The 10,767-nt window shown below is 44.9% G+C and overlaps 1 protein-coding gene across 2 annotated transcripts in view; it reads right to left on the bottom strand.

The window, feature by feature from the left end:
- Positions 1-10,767, bottom strand: part of ugp2b (UDP-glucose pyrophosphorylase 2b) — a 71,769-nt gene that overhangs the window by 16,912 nt on the left and 44,090 nt on the right. For both annotated transcript variants that reach the window (XM_063192826.1, XM_063192825.1), the window contains exons 5-7: positions 9,841-9,974; positions 2,075-2,378; positions 269-466 (exon numbers count right to left, since the gene is read on the bottom strand). In XM_063192826.1, the coding sequence (XP_063048896.1) occupies positions 269-466; positions 2,075-2,378; positions 9,841-9,974 (636 nt within the window). The remainder of the gene's footprint in view (positions 1-268; positions 467-2,074; positions 2,379-9,840; positions 9,975-10,767) is intronic.

Here is a 10,767-nt window from a genome sequence, read left to right on the forward strand (position 1 = left end):
CTACTACAATATAGTGCTGCCAAAGCATACAAATAACAAGACAAAAGTGTGAATAAAGTTACCTTAACTAATCAGTAATGGACTCCGCAGGTGAGTTCTGCGGCACCACTTTCAACTGTTTGCTGATTGGTAGAACCGCAAGCGAACCGAGCTGGGAGGGTTTTGCCAGACTATGTAAGGAGCCAAAATCTTTGGGTGGAAGTACATACAGTAGGATGGCATCGGCAGGCTAACATAGGATGGCATCGGCAGGCTAACATTCTCTCACCTTGGGGTTGACGATGATCTCCATGTCCAGTGCGTTCTGCTCCTGCAGCCTCTTGATGGCTGCCAGCGAGATCCACAGGTTGTTGGTGTTGAAGATCTTGAACTTGGAGACCGACTTGAACTCGTCCACGTGGGCCTTGGGCACCTGGGCGATCTCCAGCAGCCTCAGCTTGCCATCATACTGTATGAGGGTGCCACCCTACGTATATACACACACAGAGATATAAGAAGACAGCATGGAGGAGTTCACCATAGCTAAGGAGAGAGAGAGAATGCACGTGCCATGCACGTGTCACACCAGATGTGCCACCCTACCAGCATACACAAGAAATGAATAATAACCGCAGAGTTCCCCTATTTGAAGATGATAAGACAATAGATTAATTTCAGTTTGCCGCACTGGATAAGTGTGCCACCCTATTTACTGTATGTACTGTACACAAGACATAAAACATAACCGTGTGAGGTAGTAGCTTCCCATCATACTAGATGACTGCACCACCCTACATACTGTACACAGATAACAGACAACTGCGTAAGTTCACCATACTGTAAAGACAATACATTTCATGTCAGCTTGCCGTCGTACTGGATGATTGTACAACCCTAAGTATAAACACAGAGATAAAGAATAACTGCCCAAGTTTACCATACTATAGATGAGTGATAAACATGGATTAATTGCATCCACTATTACTTAAAAGGATGTTTATGAGAAGAAGTAGCCTCATAATGGACATCATTCCACCAGTGTACTAGTCAATGAAAATACTTGCCTACCATAAGGATGATAAAGTATGCTTTGTGCCTTGCTTTAATGTACCCTTTCTGAAGTGCTACAAAACAGCCTTTTCAATTATACACAAAACAACAACTACTGCACTTATATACATATACTGTACAAATACTTCTATATTGATATAGCTGCTGCTGCTTATACTACTACTACTACTACTACTGCTACTACTACTACTGCTACTACTGCTACTACTACTACTACTACTACTACTACTACTACTACTGCTACTACTACTACTACTATTACTACTGCTGCTGCTGCTGCAGCTAGCACAGAATGTACAGTACCTACGGTACATCTAAAATGGAAAATGGAAGATATCTCTTTACGTATGACCGACCAAACATGCTATGCAGATACCCAAATGTATTCATGCTCAGTGATAGATCTGTCATCACCCCACCCTTCACATTTCTACATTTTTTCTCATCCATGAAAAAGCCACTGTGACTTGTTATGCAAATTAGTTCACCAGAAACCTGTTCATTTTTCTAAATACATGCACATGACTCTGGCAACTGATTGTTATTCATACACAGAATCGTCTACTTTTACATTGTGATGTGTAATTTATTTATGTAATTTATATTTTTCTGCACATATGGAGTTACTGTCATTTCACTGAAAGCTAGCCTACAAGGCTAGGGTTGTATATGACAAATAAATTACTCTTACTTTTACACTACCTAACCTGCTGCTCAACTGTTGCTTCATCTGCCCTACCATGCAAACACAGACAAAACACAGACAAGACATGGACAAACATGGACGAACATGTGGCATGTCTACACAGCCTCACTTGCATTAGCTTGGATCCATTAACTCTACACCATCTACTTTATCTCTATCTCTCGCCCCGTATTTCCTTCTCTCTCTCTTCCCGTCTGCCTCTCTGCTCTGTTCTTCATTGGTATGGTGAGGCCACAAACAAATGAAGACATTATCCACACCCTTACTGAGGGTGTCACTCCTAGACAGCATATATATGTAATCTATTCATCTCCGCACCTTGACGTCGGCGCGCGTCTTGTCGGTGACCTCCATGACGAACTCGCAGCGCTTGCCGTTGGGCTGCGACATGAGGTGGTTGAGGATGGCCAGGTCCACGGTGGCGCCCAGGTTGTCGATGTTGGACACGAAGATGTACTCCTTGCCCTCGGCGATCAGCTGCTCCAGCAGGCCCGAGTTGTAGAAGCTGGCGTAGATGTCCCCGTGGCCCGGCGGGTACCACACCTCGCCCACGCCACCCTCGCCCGTCATGCCCATGTCCTTCGCCACCGGCAGCAGAGACTCCTTGTTGATGCGTGGGTACCTGTGGGGTGCAGAGAGGGAGAGAGAGAGAGAGAGAGAGAGAGAGAGAGAGAGAGAGAGAGAGAGAGAGAGAGAAAGATCAATAATAGCGTTATGATCACAGATACACACTGTAAACGTTTGGTTAAACTTTTAAATCACATTACATTACATTACATTTAGCAGACGCTTTTAACCAAAGCGACGTACAAAGAGGTCATTCAAGCAAGTAGAGAGTGTGGGGGTCAATACAGAGTACAGCAGTATACAAGAGGTTGGGACTGGAGAAACACCCTGGAAGGAACATATGTTTGGAGGAAAGGGGGGCCTTAGTTTTTCAGTATTATGACACACACACACACACGCACACACACACACACACACACACACACACACACACATACGCGCAGACTTGCAGGCACACACAAACACAGCATGCGCGCACACAAACACAAACACACACACAAGTGAGCGCGTGCACACACGCACACACGCACACACGCACACACACACACACACACACACACGCACACACACACACACACACACACACACACACACACACACACACACACACACACACACACACACACACACACACACACACACACACACACATGAACACACACACAGAAGTTGATGAGGACTATGGGAAACAAAACTTACATAAGCCATAAGCTCCAAAAGAACAATTAGCTATTCACACATTTGAATAGCACAAGGGGAAACACAGTCAAAGAGCACACCGTGATTAATATCATTCACAGCCAGCGAGCTTGTACAAATATCCATTCAATGTTGGCATAATTACATAGACAGACTGGGAATGACCGAATGGGCATAAATAAATAAGGAGACGCGATGGCCCAGATACAGTATAAGCACCGAGTAGCGGTATTTAATAGTTGTGACATCCATGGGGGACTGAATGTTATAGCCGTTAACAAGGATTGATGTGCTCTACGCATACTCGCCGAGACCCCATTTGCTGTAAACACTCCAATCTATCACGATTCTGTGTGTACATTATTTACACTCCCGTGTGAAAGGTGCCACAAATAAATACACGTTCATGTTTACTTTGACGTCTGAAACACTAACAGTGTTGAGGGAGTTCAGTTCAGTGGAGCAGCATGAAGGCTGTAGAAGACATTTGGCCAATCATTAAATATGGAATATTTCTGCTCAGAGGCAGAGAGAGAGAGACAGAGAGATAGAGAGAGAGAGAGAGAGAGAGAGAGAGAGAGAGAGAGAGAGAGATAGAGGGAGAGAGGAGAGAGGAGAGAGGGATAGAGAGAGACACAGAGAGAGAGAGATAGAGGGAGAGAGGAGAGAGGAGAGAGGGATAGAGAGAGACACAGAGAGAGAGAGAGAGAGAGAGAGAGAGAGAGAGAGAAGAGAAAGGGGGTTTTAAGCAGCCAGTCAGCAGGGGAGTAAGAGAATGGATGAGTTCCAGAGACAACAGTAACGAGGCACCAGGACATTTTGTAGCTGTTACACATTCTCCAGAGGGTCTAGCCTATTCCCATGAAGATAGGAGGAGAGAAGAGAGGTGAGGAGAGGTGAGGAGAGGAGAGGAGGAGAGGAGAGGAGAGGAAAGGAGAGGAGAGGAGAGGTGAGGAGAGGTGAGGAGAGGAGAGGAGGAGAGGAGAGGAGAGGAAAGGAGAAGCAAGGAGAGGATGATGGCAGAAGAGGAGAGGGGAGAAGAGAGAAGAGTAGAATGGAAAGAAGAAGGGAGGGGAAGGTGATATGAGAAGAGGGGAGAGAGGAGAGGCTGTGACAATGACATTGAGTATGTGGGACGAGAAGAGTTTGCAATGCCAGCAGGGGAGTAAGTACTGTGGCCAAGTTGCCTAAAGCTGTGCAGCATACTGGAGCTCAGCAGGGGCCATTGGAAGAAGACCATGTGGAGAGATAGACTGGCACGCACGCACGCACACACGCACGCACGCATGCACGCACACAGACACAGACACAGACACACACACAGACAGACACACACACACACACAAACCCTCTTTGCAGGCCCTGTTTTAACGATTTGTTACTTTATTACGTATTACTTCATTTGTCACTTTCTAACGTTCTTTGTATTGTAAGAAAGTGGAATGGCGAGTGAAGATCGCCTTGTCTGAAGCAAATACTGAACTAAATAATGAAGTCAACGTAGATGTCTATTTTATCGATAAGCTGAAATTAAAAGCATTAACTTCCCACATATCGCACAGGCACGCACGCACGCACGCACGCACGCACGCACGCACGCACACACACACACACACACACATTCTCTCCAATCACGCTTTGTTTTGTGCTGGTTGCGTCTGGCTCTGTGTCAATGGGAGGTGAATGTAACAGTACCCCTCAGGCAGGCAGAGAGAGGAGGGGTATAGCAGGACAAGGTGCATACACGGTGCTATTGTTTCCCTCTAGTGGGATGTGAAGCATTTACATATTCCCATTAATGCAGAGTGGGGCTGGCTCATTCATCTTGCATGGCTGGTTGGTGCTGATCAGCTTCTACACTTTAAGAGTAGAATCAACTAGGACAGAGTGAAATTCAACTCTCCCTGTCAACTGGATGCTGCCCTGCTCTGCTCTATTGTACATCGCTGGAGAGACTGTTCTGTTCTGTACCCTTTCTGGCTCATTGTGAATACATTGTATACTGTGACATGTTTTATTATTATTTTGGGCCAAAAAACACAAATCACAATATGCAAAACGTGTCACAGTAGCCCTATGTGGTGCTGTGAAAAATGTCTTTTACTTCATATTGTACGATGTCATAAGATGGAAGGACTGTTGCTGCTTGTACAGGGCCGACCATCCAATTACACAAGTTTTTGAAGGTGACTTAGAGCACACTGCGGACGGAGCCATTCAGTCGAGCCATTTGTCATCCAAATGCATTTTTCTCACCAGGATTCTTCTTGCATATTCATCCACGGTTTTTCCTGTGCTTGTTAATGTGTTGCATTCATTTCTTACACATTGATTTCATAAACGGTTGTGCTCTCTGCGGTCACTTCCTGGCGTGTGTGTGTGTCGCTGTGTGAAATTCCCCATGTTCACTACAAGATGATGACATACCGTATGCAGGAGTTAAGGAGAGCCCTCCCAAGCAGAGGAATGACTGTTTCCCTCACAGGAACAGCCCTCTAGACCTTACTACAATAACCACACCCACATGCATGCACGCGCGCGCACACACACTCTATCTCTCTCTCTCTCTCTGTCTCTCTCTCTCTCTCTCTCTCTCTCTCTCTCTCTCTCTCTCTCTCTCTCTCTCTCTCTATCTCTCTCTCTCGCTGTCTCTCTCTCTTTCCGGTTCTCATTTCCTTCTCCATATCCTCCCAGTGTTGTGATTAAGAGCCAGATGTCCCACAGCTGAGTGTGTCTGTAACAGTTCACGTCACCCCTGTCCTCTTAATCTCTACGGCTATGTGTAGTGGATCACTCTGTGAATGAGGGTCTTGATGTCTCTTACTAATGGGGTGTGTCTCTATAGCTCCAGCTCTCACTGACTGTACGTTCAGAAAAAATAACTACAACAAAACAACAAAACAACAACAAAGAAACAACAATGACAAAAACCCGTCAAAAAAGCTGACGAAGCCCAAAATGCTCCACTACTTTACAGAGGCATTAAGAACGGTGAAATGGGTGGTGATGGTGTGAAACATTACCAAACAGTTATCTCTTGGGGGGCGCTGTGGCGCAGCGCGCTAAGCCCCCCACATATGGGCTTGCATGCCCACGGGGACCCCGATTCGAGTCATGTCCCGATCCCACCCCATCTCTCTGACCCACTCGCTTCCTGTCACCATCTCAGACTGTCCTATCAAATAAAGGCATAAAAGCCCCTAAAAATATATTATGCTTTTGCAGCTCAGGGATCCTATTCTATGTAAGCCAATCACTTACATCGTTCTCTCTGGCTTTGCTACTTTGAGTAGGAACGCACACACACTGCAAAACAATTGCCCATACTGGGACAAATAAAGGCTACTACTACTACTACTACTACTACTACTACACTCGTACAGTAAGGCTGACTCTCTCTGTGAATGCACTAACACTCATTCTGTTTCTGACCCCCCCGTTGAACTTCAGTGACCCCTCCTACCCCCCAGGCCACACAGAGCTGACTGGGTGGGGAGGTGTCCATATGACACACCACCCCCTGATGAGCTGGGCAGATAGCTTGGACATGAGGCAACACTACCTCGCAATCTCTTTCACGTGAACACACACACGCACGCACACACACACTCATGGGGCCATCCTATGTCATCCCGCCCCCCACCCCCAGTAATCTATACAGCGTGGACAGTAGGGGTGGTACGGTTCACAAAAGTCACGATTCGGTCCATATCACGGTTCCAAGGTCACGGTTTTCGGTTTTATACGGTTCTGGTTTTTTTTAATTATTATTATTTTTAAATAAAATGTATTATGCACTGGACATGTATAAAATAAAAATAAAAGCTATGGTATGTTGAATTTCACTTCATTTAACCTAACAAGATGAAGTTACTGAAAGAGGAAAGATATCAATGATTTTAGCATGCTTCCATTTATTTCACATAAAGGGAGAACTAAGTCCTAACTTTTAAGTTGACAAATATTCAATATTACATACTGTAACACATTTCACATGTAAAAATAAAACAGCTACACTCCTGTAGGCAATGGCACCATTAGGTCAGTGCAGTATGACTATTTTGGTTAATGACACACTAAGAACGAATTGGACTTTTATTTTGACACCGCTTTCTGCGAGTTTTGCGCTTAGGATGAATGAGTTGCTTCCTATCATGAAACTGCCGGCCGTGAGAAGCATAGAAGTAAAATCAGAAGTTAAATTCAATTTCAAGTGAACAAGTGATAGGGTTAAGTTATGATAAAATGTGAAAGTTAAGGTAACAAATAATTTAAAAAGATCGTTATTTTAGAAGTGTATTCACAAGAATGTTTCACAAAACTCCTGTGAATCTGAGCCTGTTAAATCATTTTATTTTGGTTATAGTGTTAAACATTAATGTTAACTAGGCAACATTACAAAGCCCCCCTCATTCCATAGAGTTTAACTGGCTACATGTAGGCTAATTAGGCCTACAGTTGATTGCAGTTAAGGACAGCGCAGTGAATCTGATGGATATGTTCATATCTCGCATTATGCCGTCCGGAATCCCCATCCAATGTCACGTGGATATAACCTACACTAGGCTACTGTAACGTAAGTCTACTTTGCTCTGCTAATCTCTCATTTTTTGTAGACTCATGTTCATTTAATTTAAATTGGTCAGAATAAAGGCTGGGGGCAGTCACTTGCGCTAACGTGGAGAGAGAGGGTGGGAAAGGGAGACGCTGCTGACCGACCTGCACTCGCTACTGTAGCCTACTCAGCTGGTGCATGCTGTTATATTATGCCTTTAAGTTGGCTGATAGAAATCAGTCTTTCCACACTCAATATCCTACGTAGTCTTTGTGTTTTATGCTAAAAGTAGTAGGATTTTAATTGCGTCGTCCGCCGGTGGTCACTCTCTCTTTTTTTGGGGGGAAACCGTGGGCACCGTGCGATTGCGCACTACCCCGTTCCGTGACATGCAAACCGCACGGTTTCGGTTTGTGACGCAAACCGTACCATCCCTAGTGGACAGGATGCAACACTAAGTCGCAAACTCTTTATAGTACGCACATGCGCGCACATACACTCACTGATGCATATGCATGCACACACACACACACACACACACACATGCACAGACATTCACACACATTTGACCATCTCCAACCATCCTGGACCCCCAGTAGGCTTGGACAGGATGCAAATCCATGATCTGTTTCAGAGGCACACCCACACCCCACACCCCACACCCAAGTCCCCATCCCCTGCTGCATCAGCAATGCCCAAAGTTGGCCAGCATGCAATGCCCCCCTGCTAGAGCTTAGCTGTATGTGTTGGCGGCTCAGACTCCCATCGGGTCTGTGTGTTGTTGAAATTAGCATTTCTGTCGAAATGAGCAACTGTACCAACTGTCTGTTAGCCTGGCGGCGCCATCCTATATACTCCACCCAAAGGTTTTGGCTCCGCACATATCTATATACTGTCTATGTCCTTACCTAGATTAGTCTATGTCTGCATGGGGGAGCAAGAAACGCAATTTCAAATTCTTTGTATGACCAGTGCATGTAAAGAAATTGACAATAAACTTGACTTGACTTGACTTGACTATACGTATGTACGCGCAGACACGCAGGCACGCAGGCACGCAGGCACGCACACAGGCACACACTTAGGCACGCAGGCATGCAGATACACACAGGCACACACTCAGGCACGCATGCACGCATGCACGCACAGACACACACAGACACACACACACACACATCCCTTGGGGAGTGGGGAGTCCTTCTTTAAACTTGTCTTACTGTAAGACAATGACACGAGTGGAATTTCACCCAGCCACCCTCCCACCGACTCCTCCTCATCCCCATTCCCACCCCCAGGGCAGAATGCATAGAGTCCGTATGCTGCCCCTGCCTCTCTATGGACCCCCTATCGTGCCTGTCTGGCAAGCTTCACCGCGCAGTAGAGACGGCTTTATAGAGAAGGCTTTACAGAGGAGAGGCCTCTACAATAGAGAAGGCATTACACTGCCGTGCGCAAGTAAACCAGCCGCTGGAAAAATCCATAAAAACATTCAAACTCCTCCATCCATAACCCTGGCAGCAATTTTGTGACTTTGAGCACAGCAGAGCATGACAGACGCTGTTCTCAAAGATGGATTAAGAGACACTATTCAGAGACACGAAATGTTAGAAAAGATACAGTAGACAAAAGTTTGGAATAAGGAGGCGAGACAGGTCATTTTCTAGACAGATCGATAGCAGGAAATGAAAGGTTTTGGGTGTGTGGCAGTAAGGAAAGAGAGACAGAGAGAGAAGACTGAGAAATGTCTAAGTGTGTGTGTGTGTGTGTGTGTGTGTGTGTGTGTGTGTGTGTGTGTGTGTGTGTGTGTGTGTGTGTGTGTGTGTGTGTGTTTGTGTCTGCTCTTCAGACATAGCACAGATTAGCATAGACTAGCCATGCATATGGTTGAGACTAGATGAATGGAGCAAGATGTTGTAATATTGGACTCGACCCATGGTCCTGTTCCAGGAGCGGTTTGCTAATACTCTCACAGAACAGCCTGGTATGGTTCATACTTCAAGTAGCATGTTGGTAAGTCTCGTCCTATTCAGAGAGTGTTGAGAGAATCTAATATCTTGGGCCCATTGGCCTGCCTCAATTGATGTGTGCTAGTGCTCACCAAAATGCTGCAGTGCTATGTTGCTAACTCAGCACAACAGAAAGGTACAGTGCCTGCTCTGGTTGTGGGTGTGCATTTTCATATGGTGATGTAGTATATATTAGTGTGTGTGCGCGCATGTGTGTGTGCATGTTTGTGTGCATGTTTGTGTGTGTGTGTGTGTACCTGCTCTGGTTGAAGGTGTGTATCTTGACGCGGTGGTGCGTGTACTTCTGCAGGATCTTCTTGGTGTCCTCGTCTGTGTTGAAGGAGTTCATCAGGACCAAGGGAACATCAGTATTGTAGGTCTTATTCAGATGCTGATGGAGGGAGAGAGAGAAAGAGAGAGAGAGAGAGAGAGAGAGAGAGAGAGAGAGAGAGAGAGAGAGAGAGAGAGAGAGAGAGAGAGTGTGTGAGAGAGATAGATAATTAAAATATATTACTACACATTCAAGATAATCATAAGATGAAAAGGACATATCAGAACAATGAGAAATTGAGAAAATGAAAAAGAGAAAGTAAGAGCTCTAACAGACAGAGAGAAAGGGGGCAGAGTAAATAATGACATTATGTAATATATGTAATATATGAATACTAAAACATTGTTATTGTCCAAAAAAGAGGGCATCAAAACTTTTGCAAGAGAGAACTCTGCTGACTGTACAGTACAGTACACCGCCACCCAGTCTAACCTCCACTTCCACTCACGGAGGGCCAAGAATAACACAACTGGAGAGAACAACAGCCTGAAATCCAGGAATCGCATTACAGTAGCTAAAGCCTCACACTTCTAATTCCAAACTTTCCCACCTCTGACCCTTATAATCTAGGGGGATAATGCAGCATAAAGCACTGCACTGCAGTACTGACACTGAAGAATATGCATTCAGGATCACAATATTACATCAGGATAAATGAGAATGATAAAGTCACCCAGGCAAGTAATGAAAATAAATAACACACAAAAATGAATACAAAATATATACACAACAATTAAATAAGATTAATAAAGATTTTAAATTATGTTAAGCCCTAAACTTGTATATTTAGCCAGAGTGTTTGCTTGTGTAGTGGAAGTATGTTGTAGAAGTAGTCAAAGTTAAAGCCACGTTT

Source organism: Engraulis encrasicolus, unplaced genomic scaffold (genome assembly GCF_034702125.1).
Source record: "Engraulis encrasicolus isolate BLACKSEA-1 unplaced genomic scaffold, IST_EnEncr_1.0 scaffold_25_np1212, whole genome shotgun sequence".
NCBI classification, from domain to species: Eukaryota; Metazoa; Chordata; class Actinopteri; order Clupeiformes; family Engraulidae; genus Engraulis; species Engraulis encrasicolus.